The sequence below is a fragment of the Seriola dumerili genome, unplaced genomic scaffold (assembly GCF_002260705.1).
Source record: "Seriola dumerili isolate Sdu_G_001 unplaced genomic scaffold, Sdu_1.0 BDQW01000073.1, whole genome shotgun sequence".
Taxonomy (NCBI): domain Eukaryota; kingdom Metazoa; phylum Chordata; class Actinopteri; order Carangiformes; family Carangidae; genus Seriola; species Seriola dumerili.
Genome location: NW_019174328.1, coordinates 2834405 through 2854714, shown reverse-complemented (window position 1 = coordinate 2854714; position 20310 = coordinate 2834405). Strand labels below are relative to the sequence as shown.

Genomic DNA, 20310 nt, shown 5'->3' with positions numbered 1-20310 from the left:
CAAATCTTTTGAAGTTACACAAACAAAATTTCCCTCGCAGAGTGCAGATTGTAAGAGTTGAGTGCAAATGTTGGAGTGGCATGGGCTTTCGTTTTTCTTTTTGCAAACAAGATAAAGATACACACATAAATAATGACAACAAAAAAAAAAACCCTCAGGACATCACTTGAAGACAAACTGTTGTTGCTAGGTGACAGCGGCACTGGCTAATTTCAATTTGACTCTGGATGACAAACACATACTAACAGGTTAAATGCACACACCCATATACAGAACATAAATGCAATCACAAACACATTCACACACATAACAAGCATTTTTAAGTATCTCAGCACCATTAAAAGCCTTTTCATTAGACATGTATTCACTGGGATTACATCATTATTGTCTCTCACAATCAAGCAGACGGCAGGGCAGATCAAGGACTGCTTCGCCGCTGTGGATCAATCGCTCGCCCCTTCATTATCGCAGTACAGTAGATGATATGATTTGCTGTGCCTCATTTCTAATCAGAGACTTGTTTTACAGTCAAAGGGTAAGGCAACTAAGTTTTCTATTTCTGTCTGACTAAGATATTTCAAGTAATTGCATTTTGTCTGCCTCAGTATTTGCGCTTTACCTTTGGCTTCCTCAAGACCACATCTAGTGCAACCTTTCTCTCTCATCAGAAAGTCTTCTTTGATGTGGCTTTATGTGGAGATAATGAGTTAATCATGGGGATGGGGAAATTGAGTGGGATTGCTAATTATGGAGTTAATGTGGAAAGAAACAGAGGATAAGAAATTGAACAGCAGCCCTCTGCAGGTGAGACATGTGTGGGTGCGCACATCTCCACTCATCTGCCCACGTGAACAAACATGTTTGTGCATGTGTGTGAGAGTTTCAATACGCGTGGGTGAATTTCTGTACATGTGTGTGTGCGTCTATTATGTAGGTTTACCGTCAGTGGGAAATAGAAAGTCATTATGGAACAGATGCCAAACAAGCCCTCGGTAAGCTGTGCTTAATAGGTCTTAGAGAAGCTCATCAGCAGGTCTCCACACTCCCACACAAACACACACACACACACACACACACACACACACACACACACACACACACACACACACATAGGTTTGCCAGTGACTTCACAGTGAAATTGCACATCTCAGACCTCCAGTTTCATATTCTGAGCCAAATATAGCATCAAAACAAGCAAAAGGGAAATGCATGAGTAAACCAATGTTCATGCATTTCTGAGTATATGCTCTATTTCTTCTTTTAGCGAGACAGTGAATGTTGCACAAGGTCTCAGCAGCACTATTAAACTTACAAGTAATTACTTTTTTTATTATAGCTTAATCTTTCAATTATTTTATGACTAATTATTTTCTAGATTAATTGTTTAGTCAGTACAATGTCAGGAAAAAAAAATGTCATGTTTCCCAAAGGGATATCTTCAAATTGCTTGTGAACAGTCCAAAAGCAAAGTCAGGCTATTTACAGTGATAAAAAGGCAGCAAAGCATCACGTTGATGAAGCTGGAAACAGCAACAATGTGGCATCGTTGCATGATAAATGCCCTTATTGATTAATCACTTATCAAAAATGAAGGTCAAATACAATCAGCAAGCTGCTCTGTGGTGGTTTATTGTTTGTTTGTTTAATACATTGACTCTATGTAGATACTGGCTCGTTCCTGGTTTCCCACTGTGCACCTGCAGGTATGTTACCAGGACCTGGTTGTTTCCCCTTTCTTTCACGCTCATCAGCACCTAAGCCAATTAACCACTTCCCTATTCTATGTGGGAACCTGAGCGTTCCTTCCTCGGCTGCCCACCTCAGCCACCCCCACCCCCACCCCCACCCCCTACTGGCTCGTTCCTGGTTTCCCACTGTGCACCTGCAGGTATGTTACCAGGACCTGGTTGTTTCCCCTTTCTTTCACGCTCATCAGCACCTAAGCCAATTAACCACTTCCCTATTCTATGTGGGAACCTGAGCGTTCCTTCCTCGGCTGCCCACCTCAGCCACCCCCACCCCCACCCCCACCTCTGCCCAACCAGATGGCAGAGGGACAGATCCATCATTGCTTGTGAGGAGTGTCACGTCCATCGCCCATCTTGGCGTAGCGCGCGGCGCCACAGGGCGTGTCCGTGCCAGTCCCCCGTGCCAGGGATCGTGGGCATGTCAGCTGTTCCACCTCCGACGTGCCGCAGCTACAGATGCTACTCATTTGCAGGTTAATGTATTTTGTGGGAGAGCTGTGTCAGAGCGCTGGTGAGTGAAGCGAGCCATCCATCCAATTAGAGCAGAACAGATTAGCGGGCTTTTTTACATTGTACAGCCTCTGGTGGGCCAACATGAAAAAGTGCAGTTGTGTGTCGAGTGAGGTGAGATAGCATTTTCTTACTGTGAAAATCTTGTTATTGTTTTCTGTGGTTGTCCGTCTCTGGCAGGCGTATTGAGAAACTGTGGCTGTAGGACCTCCTGGAAATGTGGGCAAGATGTCCTGTGTACACAGACAACCAGAGACTCATGAACACACACATACATACAGTCATATATCGTCCTAATTCCTGAGTCTTGGCAAATTGTTGACAGGCTAAATGTGTAAATGTGTGTAAGGTTACTCCTGACTAGCGCAGAGCCAAGCGTTCAAATTGAATTACACAAAAATGTAGCCATTTGCCTTGGAGAAGTTATTTTTATGACTGTGTGTCTCCAGGGCAACAGGCTAATGACACTCATCTCACAGTCTGGTGGCATCCAAATCCATTACACTACCTATCCCGTGGCATTACAAATCTGCTTGCCATCATCCAATTTGCCTCCTGTAAATTGCCTTTTCATTCTATGAAGAAATGGTTCCCCATTTGTAATATATGTGTCAAAAGGATTACCAATGTAATATTAATATTCTTGCAGACAATTAGACATCACAAAAGGGAACATTGTGTCCATAAAATTACCCATGGAATGGGTGGGAGAATGATACAGAGAGGGGAAGAAGAGGAGAAAGAGGAAGATGGAGAGACTGTCACCGCACCGTGTTGAATGGGATAGATGCTGCAGAGGGAACAGGGGTGTCTCAAAAAGATAATGAAAAGACCTGGTTCCTCTCACACTGCTGGGCTGAATCAATCAGTAAGGGATTCAAAAAATGTTCATCATTTATTCTCTGCCAGGAGCCTTCCTGTTCTCCCCAAAAAAAAAAAAAAAAAAAAAAAAAAATGGAATAACTTTGAATATATTTCACAGCACAATTTTTCTGCCAATCAAAAGTAAAGATGCCTTAGAAACTCCCTAACTGCACTCCTTCTAAATACAACAGGAGGCTCTCCCTCACTTTTCCACCTCAGCTGCAGTTTGTTTAATCCAATATGGTATTGTGGGTCCATGGAGACAAACGCCTGTGCATCAGCATGCAGAGGCTGGTTTTCCCCATCTGGGCTTGGATATTTTACAGGCCTATAACTCTGTGGCAGCTAAAGCTCTCAGACTGATCTCAGAGGCAGCGTATCCCCTCATGGCCTTCTCTCCTGTGTCCTCTCAACCTTTGCTGTATGGCTTAGATGTAACTAAACCAATGTGTGCAGCCTACATGGCACGGCTTCATTTCTCCACATACCATCTGCTGAGATGAAAAGGTACAGGAAGCGTCGCAGGACCTCACCCACTCCTGCAGCCTCCTCCTCTACGCACCCCAGGCTTCTTCTTCCCGTCATTATGATGCCTGTCACGCAGGCAGAGGAGGCGCACTCAGGTGGGTAAATGCAATCCTCTCGGGCTGTTGAGCAGGGTCAAAGGTCACAGGGGGTCCACCTCTAAAGGGAGTCTGCTTGGCCCTGCACCCACGCACCTACACACTAACATCCTCCTCAGTCGCCCGGCCGACCTGTCTGCTAACCACAGAGTAAAGGCAGACACATGTTCACCAGCCAGATGAAAACTCTAAATCCCTGGCAATCATTTCCATTTTTCTTCCTTTTTAGGCAGCATATTCTTACATCTTACCACCTCTCCGCTTAAACAGCCTGAGCAGCCTCTCTGCAAGCCAAGAAGTAATGGAAAATGTTACATTTCAGTAGGTTTAATGCTTAAAATTCCTCCCCAACTTGCTGTAGAATATCTATGATTGTGAAATACATTGCATTTTCCGACTATCAAAAGGAGCTGCAGGCAAATGTGCCCGAGAAGTAGCCATTTTAGGGAATATTTTATCTCATGGTAGCCCCTTAAATGGATTTATCTCTCATAAAAAACAATCTCCTAGCGCCACGCAGATAAATGCCACCGCGCATTACCTTGTTGGCTTCGGAGAGCAAAGGCATCACAAAAGCAAGCAGAGAAGTGGGCTTGTGGTTACCTGGGGAGATGGGTCAATAAATGCCAGCATGGCATCATTAGCCTTGTCACTTAATGATGCAGCCGGCTAAAAGCATGCCACTGATGTGCCACGCTGACGTGACTATGTGGAAACAATGCTAGAGCAAGAGGAAAGCGTTTCTGGGGGATTTCACATGGAGGCATAAACACAGCGAATGTCACTGTGACCATTAACGCCGTCACAGGCTGTTAGGAGGAAACGTAGATGGAACCTGGCAAACGTGACTCCAGGAGTTGAGTGTTTTTCCCTCTCCACTGTGGGAGGAAAAAGAGACGACATATTTCTTTATTTTGGATCCATATGCTGCCAAGCTCTCGTAGTGCCATCCGCAAGGGAAAACACAGTGTGTGTGTGTGTGTGTGTGTGTGTGTGTGTGTGTGTCTATGTATATGCGTTTCACTAAGTGGGGATGCTCGGAGCCCAGACATCCAGCTGATAGGTTTATTTGACACCCCCGTGCAATATGGGGGATGTTTCTGTTGCTATCAGAAAGGTGAAATGTGGTGCTACGAGCAGAGACAGAGGGAAGTTAGATTTGTCCTCCCTGTCAGGGGGCCGACATTATAGATTTGCAGGGAGAAGAGAGGAAGCTTATTCATTATATGTAGATATAGAATATACAGAAAAACTCCACAATGTGCCTTTCCTGCATAAAAAAGTAATAAATGATTGTGTTTCCTCAAAGCATCAAGTACTGCATGCTTATCTGACATACCCTATAAAAAAACTAGTAGTGCCATCTAGTGCTTCCTCTACATGTGGCTGGATATTTCTGTCTGGCTTGTGACACACACACAAACCTGAATGAGATGTCTGGTCTCCACAGCAACAGGTCTCCCCTCTCTCATGCTGTCAGTGAACCAGCTGATGTCCAACACGTGCACACTGGGTAGATTCTTCAGCTCGCACCCCTTGAGCCATGTCCACAGAGATGAAGCCTCGGTGTCCTCTGACACGATATGAGTGACCACATCGCTACAACCGGAGAAGACAAGGTTTTTTTTTTTTTGTTAGTTGTGGGTAGCAGGAAGAAAAATCTGTGAACACAACACCAACATAGTATCATCTTTGAAGTTTATATGGATAACTGCTTGTGCTTCTAGGCACCTTGGAAAACTCTAATATTCACTCTTCTGTTATCTCTGTTTTGGTCCCCACCAACTTCTGGATCTGGATCTTTAGCTGCTAAATGTGCCACTGTGTTCACCAGCTCTGTCTTTCTGCCATTTGATGCTAGGGAAGTAGTGTACAGTGGGTTTTAGAGGGTTTTTTTTTTTAATTGGTGAAAAGTAAGAGTAAACCAAAACAGTAAATCTGCAGATTAAAAAACAAGAACAAGAAGTTGAAAGATGCAAAAAAAAAAGTGGAAAAGGAATGGAATGAGTCCTAAAACCCGGCATTTTAGCACCTCCGGTCTATGGGTTTTTGGTTAGATGTCTGAAATAAGGTCTGTGGTTAACACAAGCTTAAGATATTTCCATGTTTTATTCTACAAGATAACATACGTCAGTAAATAGCCCAGTCATGACGCTTTAGCAAACTATCACTAACTCTGTAAGAAGAAAGGCTTTTCTAGAAGAGGTCAGAGCTAAATCAAACTACAAGTTGGAAGTTTAGTGGTGGTGACGTTGAGGTCGTGCCACCGTGGTGTAGTTCAGACAGTTGTATTTAGGCCTTAACAATTATAAAACCAAACTTCCTGGTTGGCCTACAAAAATACGTCATCCCTGCGGAACTCTATAGAGCTGCTTAGTCAGGTGATAATTCTCTGTGCTTTCAACACCATGAGCGACCCCCTTCAACCAGTCATGTGATCAATTGTTAAAATTAATATATTGATTATAGCTGCTTAAATACCCCTGAAAACTTAGTAAGTATTTCTCTGAAACATAAGATGACAACAAATAATTAAAAACTGGAATTAAAGTTTTAATAAACATCTTTATGTGATATTTCTTTGGAGTTGAACAGTGGTATTATCAGATTTGACTGTCTGTAGCCCAACAACACAGCCCCTGAACTACCATCTGATTTTGAGAGAAATGTTGCAAAATTCTTCCCAGCGAAGCCTGCCCACTCAAGACCAGTGAGAAGAGCACATACAAAAAAACAAATACAGAAATCTCTTAGATGAAAGAACCAAAACTGTTCTAACTTTGGCAGAAAATTTTGAGTTTGTGTTTGACCTGTTCACTCATATAAGAGCTTGATTTGTTGATTTAAGTCTTTATGTTTCTCTTAGTGCAAAATATAAGCAGAAAAAAGCCTTGATTCCACATTTACTGATTAGTAGGATTCACAGGAACTGGAAGATTCCCTTCGCTCTTTGATTTAACAAAATAAAACTTTCCTGTCTTGCTCTCAGCAGCCTTTAGAGAGGGGAACAGTTCAAGTGATGCTTTTGAAATGCAGCTCAGATCTCAGCATCATGGTCTTATCCGTGCTGTTTGGGGATCAACACTGGGTGAACAACAATCAGCACAGACCCTCAGTGCCTCCCTCCACTGTTTGATAGCTGAACTCATTCAACCAGTGCCTTCTACAGCTCCGCCGAGACGTTCAACAGACTTTTTATCATGGTCTCCTCCCCTCTGCTTCCTGCAACAGAGTCTAACTACCATACCCAATCAGAGCACCCAGCCGTGCATAATTACCCTCGCCACACTCCTCCTCTTCCTCTCTCCTGACGTGGGTAAATCGGTGGAAAGACTCCTTAAGGGAGGTCCCAGCAGAGCTCAGGCTGAGGCCTAATTGACCAAATCACTGGCGAAACTAATCCTCTGGCTGTTTGGCATACCAGTCCAGCCACTGATGGTCCGTGTTTAAAAAATAAAATCCTTCCCAGTACAAAGACATGGACAAAGAGCCTCTAACACAGACACATTTGAGGTATCTAAGGGGCACAAAAGCTTAAACTCACTGGCCGTGAACAGTTGTCTAACCACAGTAATAGAGACTTGGCTCTCAGGTTTATTTCCCTCTGAGATCACCAGGGGTTGAGTTGCTATGTTGGAACAAAACTGACGTTCATAGAGGGAAAAAAAGCATTGTCTCCTTGTGCCATGTTTACCAAGATATAATCCAGCCCCTGATTTGGATCCTTATCTTAACGCCTAGCCACACAGAATGTAAAACGGCAGATTGGCATGTTAAATGAGCAAAAATGCAAGCCCAGCACCAGATTGTACTTCCCTGAATCAGTGGGACTCTGAGCCCAGACACAAGGACAGGCTTAAGTCAATGGTCTTTGATATGGAGAACTCTCTCGAGTCGTCTCTCTGTCCTGCTCGCCGGCGGCCACCCTCGCCATCCCTTCCAAAAGCGAAAAAACAACAAGCATATCTAAGACCACGTATGTCCACAACAGATTTTTACACCAGGGTGAGGTTTCATCTGTTTGCCTTTCACAGCTGCTCCTATGAGCCATCTTTACCGAGATAATCACTGTAAGACGGTAGATAAAATTAATCAATAATGTAAAATTAATTAGATCAAGCTAGAATATCTATGCGTAATGTGTAAAACAAGGTTACAGATTACACAAGGATTTAGAAGCTCTATACTGCAACACAAGGGCAATGATTTTTCTTTGTTTCCGTGTCTTTTCTAACCCGTTAGCTTAAGACAATATGAACATAGGCATCATGAGTGTAGTTGAGACCCTTTACAACTGAAAGCATTAAAAAGTCACACGGAGGATGCGTTTTCAAACCGAATCATGATGTGAACATTTAGCTAGCCAGCTAGCTACAGCTGATGAAATCTGCTAGCAACAGTGGGAACGTCACTCAAAAAAAACAACTGTCACCAGCTAGGAATGAGAATTCTGCTTTTGTCTGTCATTGTCTGAAATTGAAGAAACGTTGTTTTAGAAATGATTAAGAATTTAGAGCGGTAAATATACCCCCTTGATCACTGTAAAATACATAATGTGAAAACCAAAAGATGGACAGGCATAACAACTAAAGGAGAGCTTAAACTTCAGAGTGATGGTTATATTCTAAATTGTGCTATGCTGTCAAAGGCCAGTGTGTGTGTGTGTGTGTGTGTGTGTGTGTGTGTGTGTGTGTGTGTGTGGGTGTGTGCGCACGGGCGTGTGTTTCCTGCCGTTCGTGAAAGAGCATTTATTGCAGCTCATCAATCAGCCAGGACAAACTTGTCGATATCTGGATCCAAGTTCATGTGCATCAGACTTGAAATTAGGACAAGGGGAGACATGGTGTGTGCATGCGTCATGTGTTCGTGTGTGTCTGTGTGAGCACGCGCGTGTGGGCGTGCGTGTGAGCACATGCCTTCATGCACAGAGGAATGCACACAGTGTATCAGACCATATGCTCAAGGCAGCGTGCCTATAACTTGTGTAAGTCTAGATAACGGGAGGTGTTGCTATCAAACTGCAGCTGATATCAGTTTTGTCGACTTGCAGAATTCATGTCAGTTTGAGGCAGGCACGCTCTATTTCCTGTCGTTGGTTTCAAACAATTGTATCAAGCCAAGTGTAACCGTAGGAGCGCTCAAGCTGTGTTTCTGGGAATGCTGCCATGGCCAAGCTGGCGCACGGCTGGCAGGCACACTTACTGCATGCATTTAAACACGCACACACACACACACAAACACACACACACCTGCTAGTTGTACTATACTCATGAGGACCCTTTATTGACTACATATAAATCACATGCTAATTTCATCCTTAAGGTAACTTTAATTTGGAAAAGCAGCCCTCACTGTGAACGTCTTAAAGTCAAATTAGTTCTTGAAAATGACACACACACACAGACACACACACACACACACACACACACACACACCTGCTCATCAGAGCAGCTCAGAGTCAGTTTTAAGCTGCCTAGCTCACAATAACAAATTCAACTTTTTAAAAATGGGAGGTGGCATCAGCGGTATGACAAGCCTGAAAGCAACCTGCCTCTGTTGCGGACGTCAAGCAGAGGACCTCCGCAGTGTTCACAGTTTGGGATTTAAAAGATACTTTCAACTGAAGACGGAGAAAAAATGAAGAAGGCATGCTGCTTCCATAATTACCGCACAATGGATGATTCATCACCACAAGAAACAAGCTCACCAAGTATCTCTCCTTAAGTGCAACTTAACAGAAAACTTTCACCAAACTCATTAAAAAAAAAGTTTGTGTGGGCTCTGTTACCTTTCCTTTTTTTTTTTTTTTTAAGTCTTCTCTCTGCCAACAGGCTGTAGCTGCGTTAGCCCATTTCTTCCTTTCCTAAACGTATTTATGTAGGAGCTGAGTTATGGCTCAGAGGGGAAAATCCACTAACGTGTAGCAGAGGCAGGATGGATGCCCTGGCCCTTCCTTAATTAAGTATTCATGAGTCAATAGTGGCTCGCTAACTAGCTAATTGAACCTAAACTTCTTAAAAAAGGGAGAAGTTTTAAAGAAAATGCCACAAAGTATTAATGAATATCTCACTAGAGAGCTGGTCTTTTTAATTATGCCCTAAATTTTTTTTTTTTCTTTTAGAGGAATAGTTTAACAGCCTGATCTGTCGTTACTATAAATATCTGGGGTGCAGGTTAAATTTGATACCTGTGTATAGACAATCCTTACATTATCCCAATCATTTCTGCTTCTATAGATGAGAAATTAATGTTTAAGCAATAAAATGAGTTCATTTTACATTTACTAGCCTGGCTGCAAACAGTGCAGCCATGCTCAAACAGGCCTTTAAGTCGTATCATGACCTTCCATTTCATTAGGGTTAAAATAAGCCCTTGAAAGCCAAGGTCAAACTGTTCTGACTGGTATCCGAGCAAAAAAAAAAAAAACACAAACCCAAAAAATTGTGTAAAAAAAACCCACCCCCAACCCCCCTGCATCTCTCTAAGCTGCACATTAATGTGTTCTCCTGAGCTTCACATTCAGAAAAGCTTCTAAGCACCAAACCTCTGCTCAGTCACTGAACAACAAAATAGCAAGCTTTTTACAACCTGAGGATGTCTTCCACAATAAAGCCCTTTGACCTAGCCAGTTGGGTCAGAAAGCTTCTCCTGCTGCAGCCCATTTTCCTCTCCACCAGGTACAGTCTGACATCCTCAAACTTCACCCCCTCACGCCTTGGAGCGCCGGCTTCCACTGGTCTCGACCTTTTCCTCACACGAGGCGCAATGGGAGTGTGGAACATCTCTTTTCAGAGGAGCTATCCAAAGTATTTCTGAATCTCTAGGAATTTCTGCGTAAGTGTGCTTTTGTTGTTGTTGCGTGCCACTTAACATCCACCTAGGAAAAACACCCACTTTGATAAGGCCCCAGTTGTTTATTTGACAGTTGTAGCTTTCCTTTTTTTTTTTTTTTTTCTTGCCTGATAGTGGGACAGTGTGACAGTTGGAGCAGGGTTGGTGAAAGTTGGCAGACAGGAAAAAGCTTCTGGCAACAGGTGTTGAGGATTTGGTGTTTACCAAAAACCACCTGCCAAGATCGAATGATTGAGGATGTGAGAAAAAAAGATGAAAACACCCTGTTGGCATGGCATTATTCGCTTCCAGTAGTAGAAGTTTTTCTGCAAACACATGCGTTTGGAGGAAGTAAACACAGCCTCATCCAGTTGCTTCTTAAAAAGCTACTCAAAAGTTTTTCCTGCAGTTGTAACTCTACTGTCTTGGCTGGAGTCTCACTCCTGGGAGATGCCTGAGTCCTGGTCACCTCACAAACCCCTCACAGCTGTCCTGCCATGTCCAGTTCGTCTCGCCACTCACTGTCTCATTATGTCCGGACCAAGTCTGCACCATCTGCTCCACCACTTTAATTAGCTTACTGCCTAAAATGAGAGCCTTTGTGGGCATTTCCCCCGAGATCCCAAAAGCTCATGAACGGCCTTTGCGCACACACGCACACACACACACACACAGGTACTGTATATGCAAGCCACTGATAATCAGGAACATTTATCCAGGGAATATGCAGTGGTCAGGAACGCAGACTGAAAATGGATTTAATCTGTTGAACTCATCTATTCCTTTTGTTTCCAAAGAGGTAATTACAACATGATGCATCTGCTTCAGCAGAGCAAATAGGAAAGATTTGTTGATTTAGGTGAAGGGGGGAAAAAAACATCATTACAGGCCTTGATTCTACATCTAATTACCACTTTGTTCATTTCTTCGCTTTAATAAGCACACCTTGCTTCTGTCTGCTTCACAGAAATTATTACACGGCTCTCATTAGCGCGGAGTTCCGGGGGTTAACGGGTGTCACAGGGCAGACGCCACTAATTGTTTGACGATTTAGCCCCCCAATCATTCAGCTGTATATGAGGGTGCTGGCCCCCATCCAGACAGAGACCGATGAAATTTGAACATCACTGAGACAAATGGCTCTTACACTGCCAGTAGCAATCACTGCAAGAGCAACGAACCCAATTTCTCATCTAACTTTCTACTGTAGCTCTATGTGTGCATGATAAAATCATCTGATAATTATAATTATCATACATATTCAGTTTATTCACTTTATTTTAATGTTAATTCTAGCAGATACTGAATATGTCAGGTTGAGAAAATGATGCTAAAGACACCCAGTGGTTTAAATTCGATAAGTACATTACTACAAGTAATGTAGGCTACAATTTAGAGGTATTTGTACTTTATTGAATATTTCCATTTTATGCTGCTTTATACTTACACTCTGCTACTTTCAGTTTTTTTCTTCAACAACAACAGTGTATTAGTTCCACCTCGACCAGCTGTGAAATTGAAATGCTACATCTTCATTATTATGTCAGTATCCAATGTTGAAATATAACACTAAATGGGGCCAGTGTGTGCGAGTGGGCTACTTCTACATGTGATAAGCAGCTATAACTGATATTTTTTACAATAACAATATATCAAATGAAAATATGAAAACAATTTGACAGTGAAAGGGGGACAGTGATAGTGATGAACCCCTTTTGAATCTGCAGCTTCCCTCAGCTCCCTCAGAGTTTTACAGTGAGTTTCAGCTCAGTGTTAAGCTACCCGACTCTTAACTTTACTGTTTTGGTTTTCATAGTGTCGTTTTTCAACCACACAAGGCCACTGTTTTCAGGTAAAAGACTCTACAAACCCACTGTCCATTACCTGCTTTGCACCAAACACCAGACAGATACAATTAGAGACTACTTAGTGAACATAGTGGAGCATATAGCAGATAAAGAGCCAGATATTTTCCCCAGGAGTTGGTAGAGACTAAAAACAGAGCTAAAAGATAGTGAATATTGAACTACTTTCACCATGTGAACACAACTCCAAATTAAAGGTAATGTAGCCCATGGATGTGTAAATAAACAACTGTTGCAATGTTAATTTCGTGAGTGAAAATTGTGAAATATTTGACAACTATTTTTTCCCATGATGAAGATGAGACACTGACAATACAAAACTGAAGTTATTAAACAATATCTGACGACCCAGCAAACAGGTACATTTTTTTGTTTCTAGGTTCTTTAAATAACCTTTAAAGAACTTCCCCAAACTAGCTACTAACGTAAAATACACAGTGATAGGAAAAGAACTTGATGGTGTCAGTGAGGCTCGTTTTAGATTCACAGTCCACAATCTTAATCACAATCTGCATCCTGTTTCTGCTCTGGTTTTGTAGTGAAAGATCTGACTGGAAGCTGTGATTCCTATCTTTGAGCTTTTGAGTATTTTGAGCTTCTTTCAGATGCTTGTTAGCTTACCACTACTTTTCACCCATAATACTGTCTTTATGAGGTGTTATAGGTACATACCTCAATTAGAAAGTTTAGTGGCTGCTGACTTGCTCACCGGCAGGGAGGTCTCTTGTCCCGCAGAGGAACGGCAACTCCATCTTGGGCTACAGCTGGGGACAGTAGTTCTTGTTCTGCTCACGTGTCAAATCACTGGGAGGAATCAAAAGGATCCTTTAGCTTGAAATACTTAAAATACCCACTTCATGTTATGTCAGGCCACTGCAAGTCCCAGTCCAGTGTGAAAGCTGTTTAAGCAAAACTCACCTATGCTGACGATGCTAGCCATGCCATCTACTAGCTAGCTGCTTTGTAGGCCCGCTGAATGTTTTAAAAACACATTTACATTAACAGACAGAAGCGCCTTACATGAATGCTCCGAAACTGACAGGAGAACCAACCTGCGGGTGAGACGGATCCATCTTACCAGTCTGCATGGCGGCTAGCATCTACTGGCATACAGCTGGAGGAAGTGTCGGGGGAGAGTGACATCTGAGCAGCCCTGATGAGACTGTTGCCTTTGCAACCCAGACTCAGATAAGTAGTAGAGAATGAATGGATGGCAAATGATAGTTTATCACATTAAATTGATACTTCTTATAAATATTTTATGTGGAGTGTGTAACATCCTCATTTGTAAAGCTGGCACTGTCCGTGAATCACAGGACACCTTTGTGTAGTGTTGTATTCAAATCCCGCGAGATTCCGTCAATGTTTTTTGTGAGACCCAATTCGGCTGAATAAAGTCCACCAGTTAGGAGTGACGCCTTTGTCGTTATCCTTCCTTCATAAGTTAGCCTGAGAGCAAAGATACCAGAGTGGTAGCAATTATTCATTAAATCATAGAGAATTAGTCTTAAACAGTAATTTTTGTCCTGTTTGTAGGGTATGTGTGATTTGACACAACTTACAGTATAGTTGCATCCCTGTACTTAAAGTTATGGCTACTTAGAGTTACACCCCTCTATTAGCCTAGCCAGCTAAGTTAGCTCGGCAGTAGCCAGTTGAATGGTACCAGCTTGTGTTGTGTGCAAAGAGGTTTCAAGTATTTTATTCACAAATTTATTTAAATAGTAGTGTACAACCTATTATAAACATACTGTATAAGTATAACACAGTCCCGACAAAACTGAACATTATAAGGGGAGTATTTATTGCAGGACTGCTGTACCTTTCCACTAACTTAAATGTTCACAATGTTTCTGTCAATTAATTTTCTGATGCCTAAAAAAGATTAAAATATTTAAGTCAAATGACTGTAACTAAAAAGGATGAGGTTGATTAATATGACAAAAATTCAAATAGACCTTTGATCTGAGGACACAGACTAACACAAAATTTAAAAATAGCTTTAAAAACGAACACTAATGTATGTCAATGTTGTGTCCACAACTTGTTTCCGCTGCCCCAAGTGGCCAAAATCGTTATTGCAGGTTTAAATGCATTTGCTGATAGTACTACTTCAAACACCTGAATTTTACTTGTAAAGGAGTCATTTTATTTTTGTTTTATTGTTATTATTAATTGAGTAAAGGGTCTAAATATCTCTCATCTATATAGTTTTTCCATTTGATGGAATAGTGCACCCATAAAAAACATTTATTTCTGGGTGTGAATATTTCACTCAGTGTAAATATCATATTTTTTATGAAACAACAGTATATACAAAATATATACACAATGTGATGTCAGATAGTGTGGAATTAGACGGATTAGTAACCTTATAATACATTTTGGCCACTGGGAAAAGGCAGCAGGAAAGCTGAGAGCAAACCCATGCATATTGCAAGATTAATTAAACCCATTGGCTACACAGTCACTCACTTCAAAACTGATGCAGATTCTATTGAAGCAGGGCTTGCATGAAGCTTTTCTGAGGTTGTCTGCTGTTTTGCAAATTGCGCTGTCATAGGTTGGTTGTTGGTAGGCTGTCTCGTAGGCAATTACGATGGGATGTGCATTTATTTTCATTTCTGTTTCTGTTAATTTCATTCTCATGTTTATTTCACTCGCTTCCTGCCTGCATTTAATTCATTTTTACTCATGCCACCCGTGACCGCAGCTGTCTGCTCCTGCTGGAAACACGTTCGTTAGAGGAAAATCCTAAAACAATTACCAAATACTCTATAAAGCTGAGGGGAGCTAAAGATTTGAGTGTTTATCAGTTTCAAAACCCTTTCCACATTAGTTACATAGTGTTGTTTATGTAAAAATGTTGACTAGAGTAAAGCTTTAAAGCTAAGTGTGTGAATAACACAAGGGAAGAACTGGATGAAAAGGGAAAAAGTGTTGTCCTCATCCATAGATAGATAGATAGATAGATAGATTTTTATGTTGAAAACATATAAAATCAAAACCTCAGTGCTTGGAGCAAACAGCATTGTTTTGACAGCTGTTTGTTTTCTTCTGTTTGTTCCCACAGCATGTCAAAAAGTGCCAGGTCCAGTAGGTTTGTGAATTAAATATTTTGGAATCAATAACCAACAGAGCATCAAAAAAGAGAAAACACACAGCCTGAAGGTGAGTCTTATTATCCAGTTTTCTTGCTGAGGAGTTACTGCTTTGTATCATATTATAATATTTCAGGTCGAGGATGCTTCCTAACAAAGTAAAAGACTGTATAGCTACTGATGAAACTTAACAAATAGAAGTGATAAGAAATGGTTTCCTTCTGTTTTATTTTATATACGTCCTCATTCCTCATTCACATATTAAGTGTGTGGCTGTGTTTTAAGGTTGTATTCGATAGCTAAAGAGTTTTCAGTTTGGTGTCGAGTAAACAGAGGACCAAACACATGCACACCATTGCTGAAAATAACTGGAACATGTAGATAAGAAGTAATGATATGGTTGTAAAGTCCGCGGACCAGCCAAGCTGCAGGAAATAGAGTCACAGTCTCACCTTCCTGTGTTACAGCGTCGAATAATGGTAAGAAGTGTTCTTGCAAAACATCATAATGTCACAGTGAAGTTGACCTTTGAAATTTTGGATATAAAGTGTCATCACTTCATTCTATCCTTATGGATTACATTGTGTCATTATTAGAATGTGAAGTTATGGCCAAAAATATGTTTTGTGAGGACACAGTGACCTTTGACCACCAAATTCTAATCATGTCATCACTGAGTTCAAGTGAATGTTTGTGTCAAATTTAAAGAAGTTCCCACAAGGTGTTACTGAGACATCACGTTCACAACCGTGGGACGCACAATCTGAAAACATAGAGCCTCTGGCCCTGGCTGTCGCCGGCGCAGAGGCATGAAAAAAAAAGCAACTGTAGTCGTCTGTGTAGAAAAGTGATGATTCTGTAGTTTGACAAAACAAATTAAACAACTTCCGACCATTCATCACTGTCATACTCAGTTCCTGAATTAACTGAACAGTTGAATGGTAAATAAGCTTGTTTGCTTTCTTGCCAAGATTTAGATGAGAAGATTGATGCCAATCTTATGTCTATGCTTTAGTATGTAGTATGGAGCCAAGATGATTCGCTTACCTTCTGAACACTCACTAATTTGAGGTCACTGCAGTCAGCCACTGATCAAAACCACAACTTTTTATTTTCAAAGGTAAGAAAATCTTCATATGAGCACCTCTGATAAAGCTCATTCCTGAAGAGGTTGTTGCTCATTGTGCTCATCTGTTGCTATGTATCTGTTGGCTGCGTAAGTGGGCAACTTTTAGGTATCAACTCTCATTAAATCTTGGCAAGAAGTTTTCCAAAATGTTAATCTGTTCCTTTGATTACATATTAAATTACATCAGAAACTAACCCTGCTTGGTGCAGTATATCCATATAGCTAACATTAAGTAAGAAAAGGGCCAATCACCAAATTCAGCAGTGGACCTTTGTCATCTCCAACACTGCATGACTCAGTCTGATAAAACAGAAAATGTAAGTTAAAAGTATTTTATCATATGTTTCGATTTCTCACTGAGGTGTTGGTTCTTGACATGCCCGATCACAGTCATATTTCTTGTACCTGAGATGCTAGTCAACAAAGAAAATTCCCCATTTCCTCTCTTGATGAAAATTTCCAAATAACACACACTCTATATAGAGTGCAAAAATGTATAGTAAAATTAACACCGTGCCTTATGGTAAATGAAGCGTGCCTAAGATGGGACACTCTATTATGACACTTTTGTTTCTTAAGTGTACTCTATTTATAATGACTATGAGGAAGTTGTTGCTTCCCTTTTGTGGATACCTCTACTGCAGTGTCAGCTACAAGTTTAGATTTCTTTTGGTTTTTTTAAGTACCATGAATTTCCACATTCCAGCGTAGACAGAGAATATCTTTTGGCTTTAATGAGGTGACCTCCCTGTGCGTACTTCACCCTGCTGAAGCTGGCTGGTGTGTCAGTGCCGTGACGCGTGACCAGTCAGTCTATTACTGTACTTCCAAAAGCTCACTCCTGCTCTGAGGTTCCCCGTTGAGACAGAAATGAACCTGCCGTCCAGAGAAGAGTGTGAGGGGTGGGACCAGGCGCAAGTGGCCCTCTTTATGTGCAAGGTGAGTACAAGATGAAATGAGGCACTATCAGAAAGCCAGTGGATATTATGGAGGAGTGTTGACCTATTTTCCCCTGATTTAAAAGTTCACTTCTTCAGTAGTGGATCATGTTTGACAGCTTCTCATCATGCACACTATACACACTGTATACAACTCCAGCGAGTGTTCACACAAAGTGATCATGACAGGAAGTGTTTTGGAATTAAATTCAGTAAATCTGTGTTTAAATGTAAATGTCAATTCAGGAAACTGAATCAATGTGTTTCCTGCCCTCAGAACAAAATGCAAGAATGCGCCAGCACTGTAAAAAGACTGAGAATTAATGGACAAAGACTTCTGGTGAGTCAATCTCTTGCATTTTTTTCTTCTTTCACATAAATTTTCCAGAAAACACTCTTTCCATCCCTCTTTGCCATTACATAATCTGCTAATCCATTCAGGATCAGATCAGGGCTGTGGTTGTGTTCAATTTGTTATTCTAATTACATCAAAATGGACAAATCCTCCCAAGCAATCATTATTATTATTATAATTAAGGTATTAAAAACAACAGCATAATTACATTTCCTGGAGTTGTTTGTGCCTGTTTCGCTAAAAATAAATGAATAAATAAATAAACAAAAACTGAATTTTCAATGCCAAAAATTTGGTATGATTTTCACTGTTATTTTAGTTTATTTTAAGTCAGTTATGTTTGGAGGAGTAGATACATGAATCCCAAACCTTTAAATTTCTATTTCTTGAATAAATTGATGAATACATTTTAGATTGAATGAATCCTAAGCAGTAATATATAAATCTACAAAGTTGACAAACAGAGGAGAGTTTACAGGATATGAAACAGGACTAATGCAAACCCCCTTGCTTGAATTACTTCACATCAGTTTGTACTGAGCGATCCCTCTAATATGGAAGTAAGTCAGTTGCAACTTCTGCTTTGATATCATTCTCACTGCTTTGTCACATTATTCCACATTGTATGCACGATCTCTGAGGGCTGACACAATGAGTGCAGGTGAAAGCTGTGTGTGTCTCAGTTTGGGAGAGAGAGTGAGAGCTGTGAAGTGAATCACGGGCCTATTAAAGCTGTGATCCCTACTTATTTCAGTTAAGTATCATTAAATCTGCTTCAGTCATGAGGGAGAAGAGGATTTTATGCAGTGAAATAGCTTAAGCACGGCTTTATAACTTCTTAATTTTTAGTATTTTGAGGGGCGTAATGATACCAGAGTAATGCACTCCTGTGCATTGGCCTCTCTCTAGAAGCATTCATTCATTTGCATCTTTTTAGTGGCCACTTATAAACACCTCTTGTCACTCTAACAAATGAGAGCTTCAATCAACACCTCTATTCATTCATCACTGACTATGAAGTGATTTCATTTCAGGTGGGACATTGCATCACTGAACTACTTCCCCCTATCTCTCCCAAATATGCTCACTGTGGATTTTTACAAGTCAAAATTATGAATGTTTCAGAGCAGAGGCTTTGATGTGCAGGATCCCAGTGCAGAACTGAAAAATGCACATACATACAATATGTGTATTGACTCATAGATGCCATAGCTACAGATCCAGTCGGTACACCAGAGCTTTATTAAGCCCTGATAAGCACATGCTCAAGAATATTTCATAATGGCCGCTCAGCCGACCACACACACACACCTTCAGTTTAACCAGCTACAGACCTGTAGAGTATGGCTGTATGGATTTCACTGTCCACTTCTTTGGTCCAGATTCAAATATCTCAGCAGTTATTGAATTGCCAGGGAATTTTGTAGAAACATTCATGGCCCCCAGAGGATGGATTATACTAATTCTTGTGATCCCCCGGCTTTTCTTCTTCCACCACCATGAGGTTGACATTTGAGATTCAGAATGAAATATTTCATCAATTATTTGATGGATATCCTTGCATTTTGCTGCACATATTCTAAGTCCATAGAGGATAAATTCTGATGACTATGGTGGGTCCATACCTATAACCTATTCATTCAATACTACGGACTCATTATTTTCTGCTTGTAGCAACACTACTAATAGTCTGGCTTTATGGATGGCAATGTCAGTCAGACAGTCCACCATTTGGCCAAGACTAAAATATCTGAACAATGATTGGATGGATTGCAGTGAAAATGTGCAATATTAGTGGTCTTGAGAGGATGACGCCTACTTTATGGTGGGTTGTCATTTTTAGATCTGAAGTGACATGTTTCTTCTGTATGGATTGGCTCAAACATTTTTGTAGGTTCCCAAATAATAATTACTAATGATTCATTATCATTAGGTATTCTCATTGTATACCAATTGCCATTGTGTTTAGGGCTAACTAGCAAATATCTGCATGCTAACAGGCTAAAGTAAGATGGTAAACATAATAAGCCATATACAGCAGCTTCAGAAAGTGTTCAGACCCCTTCACCTTTTGCAAACTTTATTGTGTTTTAGATTTAATTCTAAATGGATAAAAAAATTTTCCCCAGTGACGAAGTGAAAGCATATTTTTAAACATTTTTGCATTTATTAAAAACTAAAAAAATGAAATCTCTTATTTACAAAAGTATTCAGACCTTTTGCTGTGGTACTCCAAGCTCTGGAAGGTCAATCATCTCAGCAGCCCTAATCAGTCTTTACCTCCCTTTATGGTAGAGTGGCTAGCCGGATACCACTTTGAGTAAAAGGCATGTGATTGCTCACTTG

The 20310-nt window shown here is 40.9% G+C and overlaps 2 protein-coding genes across 2 annotated transcripts in view; one reads left to right on the top strand and one right to left on the bottom strand.

Moving 5' to 3' along the window:
* dntt (DNA nucleotidylexotransferase) overlaps positions 1–10527 on the bottom strand; it is an 83203-nt gene extending 72676 nt beyond the window's left edge. Inside the window, exons 1-3 of the mRNA XM_022743928.1 lie at positions 10334–10527; positions 5170–5344; positions 2393–2491 (exon numbers count right to left, since the gene is read on the bottom strand). Of these exons, the coding sequence (XP_022599649.1) occupies positions 2393–2491; positions 5170–5344; positions 10334–10527 (468 nt within the window). The remainder of the gene's footprint in view (positions 1–2392; positions 2492–5169; positions 5345–10333) is intronic.
* A 6913-nt stretch (positions 10528–17440) lies between these two features.
* blnk (B-cell linker) overlaps positions 17441–20310 on the top strand; it is a 24568-nt gene continuing 21698 nt past the window's right edge. The window contains exons 1-2 of the mRNA XM_022743858.1: positions 17441–17610; positions 17887–17949. Coding sequence (XP_022599579.1) covers positions 17542–17610; positions 17887–17949 — 132 coding nt within the window. The 5' untranslated portion in view covers positions 17441–17541. The remainder of the gene's footprint in view (positions 17611–17886; positions 17950–20310) is intronic.